This window comes from Trypanosoma melophagium (genome assembly GCF_022059095.1).
Source record: "Trypanosoma melophagium isolate St. Kilda chromosome Unknown ctg2segment0, whole genome shotgun sequence".
In the NCBI taxonomy this organism is placed as follows: Eukaryota; Euglenozoa; class Kinetoplastea; order Trypanosomatida; family Trypanosomatidae; genus Trypanosoma; species Trypanosoma melophagium.
Window position 1 is genome coordinate 495,564 of NW_027125149.1, and position 16,459 is coordinate 512,022.

At 39.2% G+C, this 16,459-nt stretch overlaps 9 protein-coding genes across 9 annotated transcripts; 1 reads left to right on the top strand and 8 right to left on the bottom strand.

Annotated features, from left to right (window-relative positions):
• Positions 1 to 115: 115 nt before the first annotated feature.
• Positions 116 to 968, top strand: LSM04_003555 (uncharacterized protein; the record flags this gene model as incomplete). The annotated part of the gene is made up of 2 exons (XM_067336211.1): positions 116 to 814; positions 861 to 968. 2 exons carry the CDS (start codon positions 116 to 118, stop codon positions 966 to 968), a joined length of 807 nt encoding a protein of 268 aa, XP_067192484.1.
• A 2,515-nt stretch (positions 969 to 3,483) lies between these two features.
• LSM04_006860 (uncharacterized protein) lies at positions 3,484 to 4,575 on the bottom strand (the record flags this gene model as incomplete). The annotated part of the gene is made up of 1 exon (XM_067336212.1): positions 3,484 to 4,575. One exon carries the CDS (start codon positions 4,573 to 4,575, stop codon positions 3,484 to 3,486), a length of 1,092 nt encoding a protein of 363 aa, XP_067192664.1.
• Positions 4,576 to 4,912: 337 nt separating this feature from the next.
• On the bottom strand, positions 4,913 to 5,578 carry LSM04_000021 (PIH1D1/2/3; the record flags this gene model as incomplete). Its single annotated transcript, XM_067336213.1, has 1 exon — positions 4,913 to 5,578. The coding sequence occupies one exon, from the start codon at positions 5,576 to 5,578 to the stop codon at positions 4,913 to 4,915; it is 666 nt and encodes a 221-aa protein (XP_067192270.1).
• Positions 5,579 to 5,873: 295 nt separating this feature from the next.
• On the bottom strand, positions 5,874 to 7,205 carry LSM04_008646 (uncharacterized protein; the record flags this gene model as incomplete). The annotated part of the gene is made up of 1 exon (XM_067336214.1): positions 5,874 to 7,205. One exon carries the CDS (start codon positions 7,203 to 7,205, stop codon positions 5,874 to 5,876), a length of 1,332 nt encoding a protein of 443 aa, XP_067192755.1.
• A 281-nt stretch (positions 7,206 to 7,486) lies between these two features.
• On the bottom strand, positions 7,487 to 9,370 carry LSM04_007912 (uncharacterized protein; the record flags this gene model as incomplete). The annotated part of the gene is made up of 1 exon (XM_067336215.1): positions 7,487 to 9,370. The coding sequence occupies one exon, from the start codon at positions 9,368 to 9,370 to the stop codon at positions 7,487 to 7,489; it is 1,884 nt and encodes a 627-aa protein (XP_067192717.1).
• Positions 9,371 to 9,917: 547 nt separating this feature from the next.
• LSM04_001140 (uncharacterized protein) lies at positions 9,918 to 11,087 on the bottom strand (the record flags this gene model as incomplete). The annotated part of the gene is made up of 1 exon (XM_067336217.1): positions 9,918 to 11,087. The coding sequence occupies one exon, from the start codon at positions 11,085 to 11,087 to the stop codon at positions 9,918 to 9,920; it is 1,170 nt and encodes a 389-aa protein (XP_067192345.1).
• Positions 11,088 to 11,500: 413 nt separating this feature from the next.
• On the bottom strand, positions 11,501 to 12,097 carry LSM04_006255 (uncharacterized protein; the record flags this gene model as incomplete). The annotated part of the gene is made up of 1 exon (XM_067336218.1): positions 11,501 to 12,097. The coding sequence occupies one exon, from the start codon at positions 12,095 to 12,097 to the stop codon at positions 11,501 to 11,503; it is 597 nt and encodes a 198-aa protein (XP_067192618.1).
• A 312-nt stretch (positions 12,098 to 12,409) lies between these two features.
• LSM04_007272 (uncharacterized protein) lies at positions 12,410 to 13,561 on the bottom strand (the record flags this gene model as incomplete). Its single annotated transcript, XM_067336219.1, has 1 exon — positions 12,410 to 13,561. The coding sequence occupies one exon, from the start codon at positions 13,559 to 13,561 to the stop codon at positions 12,410 to 12,412; it is 1,152 nt and encodes a 383-aa protein (XP_067192683.1).
• A 1,184-nt stretch (positions 13,562 to 14,745) lies between these two features.
• On the bottom strand, positions 14,746 to 16,215 carry LSM04_001714 (uncharacterized protein; the record flags this gene model as incomplete). The annotated part of the gene is made up of 1 exon (XM_067336220.1): positions 14,746 to 16,215. One exon carries the CDS (start codon positions 16,213 to 16,215, stop codon positions 14,746 to 14,748), a length of 1,470 nt encoding a protein of 489 aa, XP_067192380.1.
• Positions 16,216 to 16,459: the final 244 nt, after the last annotated feature.

Below are 16,459 nucleotides of genomic sequence, written 5' to 3' on the forward strand. Positions count from 1 at the left end.
AGATGCGGTCGCATCGGGCATTATAGCTCTACGTGCCGGGTGCAATTGCAACGAGAGACTTTTAAACCAAGAAACGATATTCGGCCCCGGAAACAGTGAATACCGGGGCCAAGGGATGATGGGATACCAACGAAAGTTAGATATTCAGGATAGGATTCGCCCACGAAGCACCGTGTTTTTCTTCCGATCACACATCCGAAAGGTGACAGAAGGCATCATAACAGGAAATATACAGAAACATGCCAAACAACTACACCAACGGCAAGGAATCTTTCCATCATCAACACTTCTCCAACGGACAAAATCTATAAGCGATGTTACGATAATACCCGCACCTTCCCAAGATCCGTACATCGTGGCGCTGGCATCAGAGGCCAACCGCATCGCAAAACACATGTGGCCCCGCACAACATGGGAACAACGGGGATCCATAATAAGAAGATTCATCGATTTCGCGGTGCAGCACAATTTAGAAGTGGCGGAAGAAAACATTCCACTATTTATTGTAAGTTTGCAATTGGCAAATAGCAGCACGATTCGATACACGCGCACTCTGATCACCATGTTGGCATCAGGGAGAACGCCCACTCAAATGTTTCTGGCAGGCCTCCAAAAGACAGCGGCTGCAGATCCCATAAAACAAGCAAGCCCAATGTTGAGATGGGAATTGGATATGATAAGCGATACCCTTACAAGGGAAAGATATCGAGTGGCTTTAAGACTGACGTGGTTGACAGCCAGCCTTTGGGGAGAAATAGCAAAACTCCAAAAACAAAATTTCTCACCGCACTATCAAGAACAAGATCCCATAATAGTGGATTGGGGAGCCTTACCCAAAAACATTCAAGAAACTCTCACAGAGCACGGTGCGATATCTATGCCATTGGGCCGTAACAATAAACAAGTCAGCGCAACTGACTTCATTGATGCAAAGGATTTGGAAAAATGGGCCATACCAGAACCTGTAAAACAAGTTGTTTCTGCACCATTTAAGGGGCACAATATGCTGCGACGATCGCACCGCAACAGAGCGGCAACGCGAGAAGAAAAAGAATTACCGTTGCAACGAATAGACGTGGGAACATTGCCCGCCAAATGGATTAGAGAGCGTTTGAATAACAAGGCAAGAAGGAGGTGGGACAAGGCGTGGAACACTATGCAGAAACCCGAGTTACCCGCCAGGTCACGGGAGTCTAATTTACGAATTAGCAGCGCTGACGCAAAGCGTATGAAAGAAGCATGAATCATATGCACAGCTTCATCACATCCAACTAAAGGTTGGGTAGTCCCGTTTACGGCGGCAGAGGACAAACCCTCCGGACAAAGAATACGTTTTATTGCTTGGCCAAATGGAAAGAATGACAAGGATGATTATGAGGCCGATGTTCCTCTTGCGCATATTTCAAAGTATCTGGATGCGGTTTATGGCGATGCTGCAACATTATTTGATTTAAAGACATCATTTTTCCAGGTGGCCTTACCAGTTAAGATGCGAGCAAGTTTCCGTTGCCGCACGGAATCAGGTGAATTCGTTGAGTTCACTCACGTTCCCATGGGCTATAAATGTAGTCCTGAGATTTTAAATACCATTACAAGAGTTTTGGCCGGCGATCCGGAAATGGTATTGCTGCAGTAAGCGGCGCCCAAAGAGTTAAAAATACACCTTTGGATTGATAACATCAGAATAAGTGGTCCACACGGAACGGTACAATCTTAGGGACGCCAAATCATACATAACACGCAAAGCTGTGGAGCCACGATTGTGGAGCGGAAGTTGCGCAGAAAGGAATACGATTGCATCGGGGCGCGTTTAAACCATAAGGAAAATACCGTGTCTTGAAGCCAAAAGACGATGAAGCGGTTGCAAGAAGCACCGTCAAAGGAAAAGACGACGGTTGAAGAATTGGAGGGTGCAGTTTCGCGTATGATTCGCGCGACAGGGGTAAGAGGCGAATCCCTTTTCCCTTATTATTTTTCTTTAAAATTGTACGTAGACGATTGTCGCGTTTTAATCGGGGTTTAATAAGGCCACAAGGCCCAGCAAATTTATCACTTAATGCAAGGGTCATTGGGCAAAAAAGGCCCAAAACATTATTAAAAAACGAGCCGGTTCACCCATCACAGCAGTTGCCATCGAAGGCAACGCTGGGGACAGACGCATCCATGTACGGATTGGGAGCGTTATTATTTAAGTATTCAGGGGAAGTTTTGGTGGCCGCTGGTGGTGCTTGGAAGCGCCCATCTCGCATGATTTCCCAAGCAGAGGCAGTTGCCGTTCATCTAGCGTTACGCGGTTTTAAAATGCATATGGCAGGGCCATTGGATATTCGCGTTGGTAACGCAACGGTTATGAACATTATGCAAAAATGAAACGCGAGTCCGCAGGCGTTGGTTGCGAAGGCTGGCGCCATAGAAGAAGTGTTGCGTTCGCACGGTATACGCGTTATTTGGCGTTACTTGGCTTCAGAGCAAAATCCAGCGGGTGGAATATCTAGAGGTGAAAACCATCCAAAAATTAGACGTAGCAAAGGGGTGGAACTTGCGATGGGAAGAGCGGGTTAAAAGGGCTTCTCAGCACTTCCATTTCGTCAGCTCTGCCTATTTATTTGTAAAACAATTGTAGAGGAAAAATATTGGGAATCATTCATGTTCTCAGGGAAAAGATTGGTTCTTACAGAAAATCATTATATTACTTTTGTTTCTTCTACTTTATTTATTAAGCGGGAAAGCAAGGTTTAGATAATTCTTTAAAATACTTTTCTTTCTTTTTAAACTTCTGGAACGTGGGATGAGGGAAAAAGTGACAAGAGTGGGGTTCGAACCCACGCCTCCGAAGAGAAGAGAACTTGAGTCTCCCGCCTTAGACCACTCGGCCATCTTGCCCCTGACAGAATTCTAGAAAAAAAAAACATTTTTTTAAATAATAAAGGAAGGAGAGAATAACGAGGGGAAAAACCGTCACCAGCAGGATTCGAACCTGCGCGCGAGATCGCAACTGATTTCGAGTCAGTCCCCGTAACCACTTGGGTATGGTGACCACGGGAAGAACTGATGAGCAAAAAAATAATAATAAATAAATGAACAATGCGGTCTTCTCAGCCTATTTTTTTTTTGCTTTTTTTGGGGGACGCCCCTCGCCGAGAAACCGCGCGGTCACCGCCACGGACAAAGGGTTCGGCCTGCACCTCTCCCATTTTCTTTTCTTTTTGCTTAATGAATAAATAAATAAATATACAAACAACGAGAGATGAAAACAGGAAGCAAAAAAATATTTGACATGCGTTGCGGGGCGCTGGCCCAACCCTTGCGCCGACAGGGCGGCCGCGCACGACCAAAGAAATAAAAAAAGAAAAAACCACGAGCGCAACCAAAGAAAAGAAAGACAAAACAATAAAAGGAAGACGAATGTAAAAAAAAGTTTCCCTTTCTCTCTCTTTATATATATACATATATATGTATATATTTTGGTGAGGGGGGCGGGATCTAGAACGCCACGCCTTTGAGGGCTGAGGCCTCAGTGCGGAGGACTTGGTGTCGTTCTGCCATGTCTTCAACCTTTCCAAGTTCCTTACCAACTATGGTGCCAAGAGCCTCTGCTTCCCGCGCTTTTTGCGCCAAAAGCGCTCGAAGTTTTTTGTACTCCACCTCAGCTTGGCAACTTACGTGATTTAAACGTGCCGATAGCTCAACTTGCTCATTTTGCAATTGCGCGACATCTGAAGAAATTGTATCCACATGTTGTTTGACCCGCTGAAGATTTCTTGTTGCCCACCGCCTCGTAGATTCTATTTCGTCTATAACTGCGTCATGAGCACGTGTCTGCTCTTCCCCCAAAGATGTTATAGTATGTGTAGCAACATCTATTTTTTGTTGCAATGTACTATATGTTTCTGATAATTTTTGAATATTTTCTTCTAAAGGCTTTATTCGTGATGATTCACTTGCTGCAGATACTTCAAGCATTTGTACAGTTTTTTCCACCTGGTAAAATTGCTCCCGAAGGTTATTATGACCTTCCAGTTGAGATGCAGTTGAGGTAGAAACCTCTTTTTGTAGAGTTATAGCTTGCTGTTCAAAATCTTTTCGAATAGAATTTAAAGCAACTTCAAAATTTAGTTTTATCTGATTTAGTTGCTCTTCATTTTGCTTTCGTAGTCTTGTCATGTCATTTACACCTTCTTGTCGAAGTTCATTTGCGGTGTCTCGCATTCCAGAAGAAAGTTTTTCTTTTAAACCATCTAGCTCTTCCTGAAGTCTTGTTGTAATTTGTTCTTGTCGTTTTAAACGTGCTCGTAATTCCTGTTGTTGACGCCGAAGGTCACCCTCCTTTTCTTCCTGAAGTCCCTGAGCTAACTTGACCAGTTTTGTAAGGTTTACCATCTTTTCATCAAAAGCATCAACCCTGATTGAAAGTCCTTCTATACGATCAACCAGTTGTTGGACGGAAAAGGCTCCCTTCAACATACACTCTACTCTTTGGTCAGTGGCATTATCAACTTCAACAGGTTGTGAAGGTGTTTGTACCGAAGAGGGATCTTTCCTCCTCTGACGCAAGTAAATATCTGTATAATCCATTCCCTCGTTAAACAACAACAAAATGAAGAGCCCTTTGTTTTTGTACACGCAAGCATGTATAAAAAATAATTCGGTAGGTGAAGAAAAAAAAAAAGAGAAACAAAATCAATGAGAGAAAATAAATCAAAAGTATTTATCAGAAAAACAACAACAAAAAAATAGGTTCATTCTTTTTTTTTTGTTTTCCCAGAGACGCACACTCACACAGAATTAGAGAGAAAGAGAGAGAGAAAGAGAGAGAGAGACATATTATCCCATTTCTCTTTTTTTTTCACAAAAATAAATAAATAATGAGCAAATATATATATATATATATATATACATTTAAAGATAAAATCTAGATGAACCTTTCAGAGTCATCCACCAAAAGTCGTACGCTTAGTGTCTTGGTGTTACTCTCCCATTTGGCGTCAGCTTTTCCAGAAATTACTTTTTTGGGTAAAGCAGCTCGCAAGTAATACTTTGAAGAAGACAAATAAAACTCAAAGGAATCAACTTCTATAGCAATATCAGTAATCTTGTCTTGTTTCGGCATGACAATTTTTACGAGGAGAGAAGATGAATCAGATTTATTAACGTCTATACCGAGGTAAACATCTTCTGCAGTTATATTTTCCTGATATAAGATGGTGTATTCAGGTTCTTCTGCACCTTCCAGTGGTTTTCGTGCAGCGTCATTATGTGAACTAACTGCAGCAGCAATTTCCTCTTTAGTCCAAATAGCGTAACCTTTAGGTATTAAAACCTGTCGTTTTTTCATTTGCAGTTTTTTAGCCTCACGCGTATCTGAAGGAATAGGAAGACCTAACTGTTGATCCACTACCATTGGAGGTAATGTAACGCTAATTGGATTTGCCTGCACAGTATTGGTGACACAAGAAGAAGGAATTTCTCTGGAATCCACTTCCTGTAAACTATATCCAATGGTCTGTCCATCTGGACGCTTAAAACCTTTATTCTTGTCTAACAACTCCACAAGGCTTGAAATGTCGGTACCGTTCATGATAGCCAAATTAATCAACCAATCTTAATAATATTATTCCTTCCGTATCAATTACTTTTATCGTTCAACCATTAAGCTAAAGAGAGAAAAAAAAACAAGAACAGGAACAAGGAGGTATGCACAAAAGAGAAAAAAAGAAACAATTTCCCTAACCACAGAAAGAAGGTAGGGCGTAATAGTACTAGTAATACCTCCTAAATTACATTACAATTAATCAAAATTGTTTCTCTCTAAAAAAAAAAAAAAATGCATTCAAACAATAGGCAAATATTATAATCCAAGTCCTTCTTTCCATTCACAGTTTACTTCCGTTCCCCAAAAGAGGATCGAATACTAATTGATCAAGTACTTTTCGTATTGAGGGTCTAAATACAAGAATTGAGAGGTACTGCTTCGTCTGAAAAGCAGAGAGGACAGAAGTACACATACATCCATCTTCAATAGTTGTATTATTTAACACTTTTCGGTCAATTAAAGTTAATGGAAGTTTTCCCAATAAAACAGAGTCATCTCGGGACCACAATCGAAGCAGTTTAACTGAATGTTTATTTAAAAAACGAAGAGGTAAACTATTGTGTGGACGCTCAGCTGTAAGATAGAGATCTCTAACTAAAGATTCATATGCGGCACTAATATTTACTTGTTGATTTAGAGGATCTTCTAGAGCTTTCTTTGCGTTATAATATTCTAAAAACTGCATTATATTTGATGGCCAACGCAATACAACTGCCTCATTAGGAGGTTCATCACTTTCTTTAAAATGGTTAAGAATCCCAATCATAGCATGAACTTGCTGTGTATCTTCTAGCATTTCACGAAGAAGTGGTTCAATCTTTCCAACATATAGTTGAATATCTGGAATTCCTACAACACGTGGTAATTTACCACGTATAAACTCTTGCGGCGTAGGAATAGAAGGTAAACGAAGCATTGAAGTAGACACAACTTGTGGTTGCAATGGATTTTTTTCTCCAGCCTCATACGGTATTTCTACAATATATCCACAATGAGGACGAAGGGTATTTATTGGATTAGGCGTTCGAAGATAGGTGATAATATCCGCATCTTCTGCCTTTAAAGGGGACATTGTTTTTTCAATAAACTTTCTACACCCTGGCGATTCAAACGTAATCGCATACGTCTGCTCCTCCACCGCCCTACAAGCCGCAAGAACAGCACCGAGACTGTGGCCAGTATAACTCACAAACCACTCCGGTGTTTCTCCTAGAGTGACACTTAAGTAAGAACGAACTTGTTTTGAAAATTGTTGTGCCAAACTGAATTGTATCGTTCTTTCATCAAAGTAGGTCCAAACCCCTGTTCGCATCCCTAATGCGTTCGTTGTACCACGCTGGGCAATAATGCAGTGACGGAATTCTTTATTTATATACGCCACTGCGTAGTATCCCTCCTTATCTAAATTTAACTCCTTCGCAGTTAAGAGAACCGTCCAAGCGGAGGGAAGTGGTGGTGTATTTGGATGCCCATACACATGTAATGCGAGAAGTGCGTATATTTGATGTGAAACAATATACAAAGAAGAAATATCTCCCGGTGTTAGAAGAGGACGTTTTTTTAACACCACATCAAGACTCGTGGTTGGTAATTTGCTTTGAGGAGATCCCATGAATGACTTTTATAAAAGAAAAGGAAATAAAAAAGAGAGTTAAAGCAAAAGAGATATCACACCAAGGTACTTCCTCTTCTTTAACTGAAAAAAAAATTCATATTCACATTAGAAAGTGCAATAAAGGTTTTTTTTTTTAAATATATATAAAAACGAAATACAAACAAATAAAAATAACTACTTAAAACGATAAAAATAAATAAATAAATAAATAAATAAATAAATAAATAAATAAATAATAATAGAAACCATGTGTACCAATCTCAATATTGTTAAATTCATCAATTTCCGCTTTGAATAACTTTGTTCCACTCACGTTGGGCGAGAGAGGCAAGGATATCAGAGGCTCGCCAATGTCCCTTTACATGATTGGATGGAATTCTTTCACTTTCACTTACCATCTTTGGTAAATACGGTTTAGAGAAGCAATAACGTTGTTTCACAAAGGGTACTAGAGAAGTATCACCACTTAACGGTAATGCCGTAGTGTTATCATATTTAGTTTTTCCCCATAATTGTTCAATAACAGTTAAACGTCTACGTATCTTTAACCTAAGCGATCGGTTAATTAAAACGGGAGTTGAATCTTTTGTTTCATCATCAATAAAACTGTGTGCCTCTTTTACGAGAGACTCATAGTCATTGCGGTCTAGCATTGGTTGAGTAGAAGCCCACTTTAAAGCAATCACTAACCATTCCGCTTTTATCTGTTCTAACATGGCATGGCCATTAAACTCTCTTTTAAACCTTCTGTAATAGTTCATAAAACCAGCATGCTCTACTTCTTGTAAAATTCGAAGTAGTAAACCAGCATTTCTGAGAGAGAATCCAAAATGAATGAGATCTCCTGTTACATTATTAACATATGCTGCTTCTATTCGTTTACTAACTTCTTCTTCTTCCCAACATAGACTACGACGACTATATACTAATTCCAAATAAAGCCATTGTTCTTTTGTAAGTTTAATGACTCCTGATTCCCCAAGTGCGTCTAAAAGTTTCCTAAAATTCTTTGCTCGACACTTCGCAAGGGCTTTAAGCGATATAAAAATATCATCTGAAGAAGGAGGAATTACTTGACATTCATTCAAAAGACTCTGTAAACACCATATTGCCAACTCTTCATCACTTACATCTCCTGCTAATTTTGCAATACTCTGGACTACAGATACTGTGGGAACATAAGATGGGAAACGATTTCGAATTTGCCTAATAAGTATCGCACCTCTTTGGCTTTGCATTGAAATATGAAAGAATATAAAACACTGCTGTAAAAGTCCATCATCTAATGTATAATCTCCTGAAGTAAGATAAGAAATGGCGAGTTCAACATAACGGTTAGAAATATCCCATTCTTCAGCCTTTACACAAGAGCGCATCATACTTACTAAACACTGTGGAGAGAACCATACAGGTTTTTTATTACCCATATTACGTTCACAATGGAAAAAGAATTGTTCATAAACAGCAGCTTCACCCTTATCTATTTCATGATACAAGACCAAACGTTTTGTTTTAGACCACCAAGAATCAAATAAAACATCACCTGGAAGATGAAGTAAACGAAAGGCTTCTAGCGAAATATCACGATATTCTGTGAGGATTGTTTCTCGCTCCTCCGCCTCTACTTCTACTCCATTAAGTACAACTTCACCTCTTACATTATTCCCACGTAAAGGAAGATGTTCATACTCCACAAAACACCTTGTACTATGCCAGTAAATGCGTAATGCCAGAAGTGTCCCATACGATGACGGACCTTCCGTGAGAGTTGTACCACTATCCATACAAGATAAACACTTCTGCAGATACTCTGGTCTCAACGTTAATGCGGCGGCATCCACAACAATATCATTTAATACTAATGGAGATAGTTTACGACAGCTGAAAAATAATTCCGCACATCGTGTATAATGTCCTGCGGTGTGTGCCAGACGACAGAGATCTTTACACAGACGCACCTTTCGAGTATCACTACACTGAATGAGATCATCCAATACTTCTTTAAGTTTACTAGAACTATGTAGACTTCCAGGTAATGTGAGGCATCGAAGAGAGGCCTCTAATTGATCGATATCGATGTTCTTCAAGGCGTAATCACATAGTGGGGATAATAATAGCGGTGCTTGAAGTTGATATCGAATAAAACTAGACAATGTGAACATGATGATGCATTACACACAAGTCCGTAAGTTCCAACTCTTTTTTTTCTTTTTTATTGTTTTGTTTGAGCCCAAAGAATGAATTCCAGAAGGAGACAGAAAGAGACAGAAGGTTCAAAAAAGAACAAAAAACACACCTTTTATTTTTTCAAATCGCGTCGTGATCTCCATTACAAACACTCCCCAGTTATTCATTTATTGGCAAAAACGTCCGAAACGAAAAGAAAAAAAGAAACAACTCTAGAAAATTGATATTTTTCTTTTTTTCTTTTTCAAGTAACAAACAGCAACCAGAAGAAGATCAATAATAACAAAAAAAAAAGAAAGCAAAGCAAAGCAGAGTAACCACGACAGAAAAAAAAAAAACAACAACAAAAGGAAATAACAGTCAGACTCGGGACTCATTCCTTTTTTTATTTATTTCCGTTGCTACTGGGCAATAAATCGCCTCGCGTCGTATCATACACCACAAAGGGCAAGACAAACAGATATATATATATATATATATATAATTTATACGAAACAGAGAGAAAGAAAAAGAAGAAATCACTTAAGGAACCTTGCTAGTACCCTTTTCCTTGTCTAACAAAGCGGATGTTTCTTCCTGTTTCATTTCTATTCTATGATAGTTTAGAATAGCACGAACACATTCAGCCTTCTTTAATCGTCGCATTTCCCCCGAATTTTCTTTGATGAAAACAGAGAGCTCATTAACAGTATAGTGATTTTTGAGTTCGAACTCTGTTATTCCTGAGTCTTGCAACGGTCGTCGCTTTTCTCGTAAAATTTCCTTTGGGATAACAGAAGGCCTCTCCCGCATGAACCTATCAATATTTTCCGCAGTAAGAAATTCTTCTTCACTCTCTTCTTCTCCCTCTTTCCGTCTTTTCTTCATAATGGATTCAATCGAAGACTCTCTGCCATCTTCGTTTTCGTCTTCTTCCTTTATCTCTTCCTCAACATCAATTATTTCATGACATTTTTCATACGCCGCTATGAGCCAATCAAGCAATCCATTATTCTTTCTAGTCGTACTGTTATTCTTATTCTTCTTATTATTATTTCCATTCTTCACCCTTGTGTTCTCCTCATCTTTGACTTCCGAAGAAGAAAAAGAAGGATATGCCGGTGGAAACACAACATCAATGATAAAATCTTCCACAGCATTCGGCAGTTCTTCCGCTCTAGCGCGTGCGGAGTCTAACACGGCTGGTTGAACACCACAGGCAAGCACCATCGCATCATTCTCACTTGAACTTCTATGACTCATCCAATCATCCAAGGCATCAATGAGAAACTGTTCCGTTATCGTTATTGTTGTAGTTGTTGTACTGTTCATCAGACCAAATACCTCTTTAATACGAATAAAGGCCCACACTGGAAGTTCATTTTCCAATACAGTAAGAAATGACGTTAAGGAGGATGGTTCAAGTATCCCTTGGCAGAATGGTGTTGTCGCCTCATGAGGATCACCTATAAATCGCAGTAATATATGCCGTTCCTCCTCCGCTAAAAAAAGACGAGTGATATTGGCATGAAGTGTGTGTAAACCACGGGTTAAAATATTATGAATAACACTATCAGGACCAAACGTACGTTTTGTCTCAATGAAAGTGCCATCATCGGTAATATCATTCTTCACCGAGAATGTCTGCAAACCAACGATATCCAAGAAGGCCAAGAGTCGAAATAATGGATTTTTCTTCCACTTTTCCGACATTTTCGCAATATATGACTTTTATTATTATTATTATTATTATTATTATTATTATTATTATTATTATTATTATTTTCCTTTTTCTTTTTATTCACCTTTCCTCCTCCCACCCCCAAAAAGATAAATGTATCACCACCTCTTTGAAACACTAGTCAACAATTAGTTAAATCCGAACAAGAAAACAAAAAGAAAAAGAAAAAGAAATACTGTTTTTTATATTAAAAAAAAACCAGTAACTTCCAGAGTCTCCTCGCTTATTTCTAATCCAAGTAGATATAATTTATCGAGGAAAAATTAATAATCCCTTTTCGTTGTTTTTTTCTTCTTCGTATATGTTTTTTTTTTAAAGAAACGTTGACAAAAAGAGAAAGAGAAAGACTGCATATCTTTTTTTCACCTCAGTCTTTCCATTATACTTACACCTTTACAGTGGCTCTCTTCATAGTCACAGCGATTATCTGATATCGACCGCCAAGTTTGTGAAGTACCACGATTCTTCTCTTCCGTTTGCGTGCTGCACGACGACTGTTATATGTATTCCCATTAATTAAATGATAGCGAAATATTTGTGGTTGTGGCACCAGAACTTCCCCAGTCTCTAGTTCACGCAGAAGTGCATTATCCTGTGAGCAAAGCGATGAGATATCCACAAACACTCTTCTCTCTCCGTTTTCCTCCCTTTCACTATTGTTATCTCCCGTCAAGGGGGACATTGTAGCAGAAAAGACTGGAACATCCACCGTACTTCCTGCAATCGTCTCTACCGTAATGGTGGATACCTTATGTATATCCTCTGTACACACATCCATTATATCCTTTTCAGGTGTGTGTAAAGAAAGCGGTGAGAGAGTGCAGACTTCACAGGACATGGGAGTGGGAAATAGTGGTAGTGTTTGCGCTATTAATTTGCATGCCTTTTCCACCAAATGCGGCTTGCGCTTACATTCCACGCGTTGTGCGACAGCCCTTCGAGCCACCCTCACTACACTGACATCTATACAGGGATTATACATCCTTTAAGCATTCACACACCACACTTTGAACACAATTGAGGATTATTTATTTATTTAATTTTGATTTAAAGGAAATAAGGAAGAAGAAGCAAAAAAAAAAAAAGAGTATAATATCACACATGATAGACCACCAAGATGAACGAGGGAAAAAACAGAGAGATAGCAAGAAGGAAATAAACAAATACTCAAAAGAAGAAAAGAAGAAAATAACAATAGGATTAATAACTGAATTTTCTGGTCATAACACAGCAATAACATATACACAAAGAAGAAAAAAAAGAAAAAAAAAGAAGGAAAAACTATAGCCTCGTCTCACCAAAAAGGGACATTTTCATACCGTTCAGCACCTGCCAAATGCTTCATGCTAAAAAGAGCAGAAAGAAACGCTTTACGCTGCACTTTCCCAGACACATAACCAAAGAAATAACTCACTATACCTCCCACCGTCACCTTATTTAAATCACGTATCTGTTGTAGCAACTCATCTCCAGCAGTAGATATTGGTATAGCCGCGGTTACTTCGCCAAGATCACCGGATTGATTCTCCTGCAGATTTTTCTCTGCGTGCAGCATAGCAGATGTTCCACAGAGCGCCGACCACACACTGTCATACCGCTGTTGGGCATTAGGATGATCCGAGACTTCAGATACGGCTAATAAAACGTGTAGAACTTCACGCAGTTGCAAATACTCACGAGCCACCACGGCTGCTCGTTTTAGGCGTTTCTTCATAATTTGACGCTCCGTACTTAATGCGGTGATATCACCCGATTGTACACTTAATGAAAGTGTTACAAAAAAACGTTTTGGCGTATTTTTACCACTTCCTGCAATGGTACGAAATACGGACCAACCTTGATCGTGTTCATCTTCTACAATGGTAGACCTCAAAAGATCTCGCACACTCTCTTGATCCATAACTTCTGTACACCACATACGTTTCTTAACGGCATGTAGGGCTAATAAAAGTCCAGTAATTGCAAATCGTGCCTCTTCTCTATTAATAATATCCGAAAACATCCGAAGATCTTCAATAACTTCCTCCGAACAGTCCGTTACCCACTGCAACAGACACTTTTGAGAAATAGTCCATCTCGACATCTCACGCGAAAGTGTCGATTCATCACCATAATTTGTATCCATATGTTTTTCTCCCCATGATGAGAAAAGTGTAATGGGAAGCGAATTCACAGCCGCGTACATTCGCAGAAGTGATTCATTAAATAACGTTCTTCTTAATGTGGGTGGGTGCAGTAAACACACTCGCTCTGCAAAGTGCGTCCACAGGGCGAGATTGTCCGGCATGGCAAATGAGTGAAAAAAACGATTGAGGGTGCCTAGCAGAAGAATCTCCCGCACTGGTGTGTACTCCGCAAGCAGTAAAAAGACATTATAGGGGAGATCCTGAAACGTAAATCGTGTGGGAGCATGCGTGTGAGGCGATGGGATAGCCAGAAAATGCATTTCTGGTTCCTGCTCTACGTTATACACCATTCCCTTTATTTAGAATTACCACAATAAATAATAATAAAGAAAAGAAAAGAGAAGGAAAAGTAAAAGAAAAAAAAAAAAAAACAATAACTTGTCAATCAAGTAAAGCTCATTTCTAGAAAGAAATAGATACAATAATAATTAAGAAAAAACAGTAATCCATCCCATTCCCATAACCCATCAGAAGAATCATTTAACTGGTAGTCCCTGCAAAGTAAAAGAATGTACAGCCCCTTTCCTTATCACACAGAGACTTCCCCCCATCCAGCACGTCAACAATAGTGGTGGGATTGCACAATGACGGTGTTGATTCCAGCCTTTTGGTCTTTTTGTGTATAATTTTATATTGCACATCAAAGTGAATAAAGGATATATATATGCTTGTTAAAAGGCTGGAATCAACACCATCCTTGTCTCCATATCCAATAATGATAAACACTGATAGTATTTTCCAACGATAATGTTAATCTCTACAGTTCCTTAAAAACAGTAGAGTCCCTTTAATACATGGAACGAAAGGTCGGTAATTCAAGTAGCAGAAACATTTTTTTTCTTTAAAGAGAAATAAAGATGCATACGAAAGTATTAAATGATATAAGAGAGAAGCTGAGGGTTCCATTATTATTTATTTAAGAAAGGTGAAATTGATGGATAGTAAATATGTATAGCTGAGTATGTTTGCGTCAAAGAAACATGACTAATACGATTCTGTTGATCTCAGACTCCTTCAATGTGCCAAACGCATGGAAGAGCGTGATAAAAGCACCAGAATAAAAGTCTTTATGGAAATTTATAAATACATGGCTAAGGAATTAATCAAACACATAATGTCTTTTTGATGGTTATCTCCATTAAAACGAACATTTTCTATATTTTTCTTTTTTTTTAACCCTACATTGATAAGATACAAAAAGAGAATACGAAAAATAATAATAAAAGCAAAGACAGGAAATTTTCATGGTAGTAATGACAACATCAGCATCAAATAGGAGGGTCGAGAATAACAAATAGAGGCCTTGCAATTAATACTGAAGAGAGGAATAGATTCAAGAAAAGTTTGCTTGCTCATGTGAAGAAAAAGAAAAAAATTTCTTCAAATCACGGGAGTTAATATCGTAATAGACACACACACACACATAACTATATCACTTACATGACTAACGCTGCTCACGAATCTCGTAGGTCCAGAAAGACAAACAGTCAATAATGAGAGCCACGAAGAGTCCTGCCTGTGGGGCATTAATAAACTCTTCCCGAGTAATACGCAGAGGCTCTGCTGTTGGAATGAGATCAAATGCTTCCTGTACAACCGTCTCACGTGATGGGACTTCTAAACCAGCACCAACCAGTTTACTATGTGTTTCACGAAAGAAGTAATTCACATGAACAGGACTAAGAACTCCATTTCCCTCAATATCAAGTATGTTCCAGAAAAATAAAGGTCGTTGACACTGTGGGAGGAACTCCACGGCTATTACAAAATCTACAAACTTTCGAAAATCAAGCTCAGAGCTTGCCATCATCACATTCGTTTCAAAAAATCGATCAATGAATAATGATGAGAGAGGACCAATATTTGGTGGGAGTCCATCATCTACTACAGTTGGGAGACCTTTTTTATATCGTTTCATATTATCTGCATTCAGAGTACCTTTATTACGTGTATCAAGAAGGAGAAACTTTTCATATAAATGAGATGTTATAGAGGCACTGAACCAATTACGTGGTTGATCCTCTCGCATAAGCTGCAGACTCACCCATTCATCCATAACAGGACTTTGCAATAAAGCATCTATACTAACACTACCCCGAGAACCGGGATCTAATGCCCAAAAAATACGTCGACTTACAGTACAACAGTAAAAAGGTAAAATATCTTCTGTAAGATTTCGTAGAGCATCAACACGAGGTACTAAATCACGTACATAACTTTCCATTTCATCTTCTGTTAGTCTACCATCATTGTTGGTATCCCACATTATTAATTCTGCCTCACATTTTACAAGGGAAACTTGTTTAGCAAAACGTTGATAAATATGTGCAATTTCAACACCACCTGTTGGAGAACGTGGACATGAAAGATAGAGTTGCATTGATGGACGTGGTTGCATCACAGATCCAATATATAAAACATCTCCCATAGGTGTTGAATCATCTGGATATTCTTGTTGAGATGACAAAACAGAAAGTTCCCGCTGTGGTGAGGCTCTAGGTGTTAACTCAAATCTCTGATCATGCCAAACCTTAAACTTCTTTAGTACCTCAATGTACTCACTTAATGTAATAGTCGATCGTGTTCTATCAGCACTTAATAAAGACCACAATTTTGTATGCATTTCATCTAGCTGCTCAATTTCCCTAAATCGCAAATTCAATTCAAACGCTTTACTCGTAACTCGTAGTAGTCGCAGCGCTTCCTCTGCCGCTGGGTCACGCTTACGTAAATACATGGCAGGAATAAAAGGATCCTTACATTCACTCCACGCCTTTTGTGCATCTGCGTTAATACGCGCCATTTCATTTGCCCACGCAATCTCGTCTGCGTTCTTCTCCACTGATGCATTATCCACAGCCCGGCGGAAGGCATCAATGAGTGCACGGTGGTTGGGAGTCTCACGGCCCGCCATTGTCGACAGGAGGAACTAAGAATGAAAGGGTGGCTTTCAGCATATATATATATATAGAGAGAGAGAGAGAGATAGAAAGAAGAATAAAGAGTACCACAGCAGCCATATGAGGAGCAACAACAATAACAGGAACATCAAGAAGGGAGATGTTAATATGAACCAAGCAATATAAGGAAATTCAACATCAACAAGTAAGAGAGACAAGGACATCTCACTTCCAGTTTTCACCGCAAACATTCCGAGT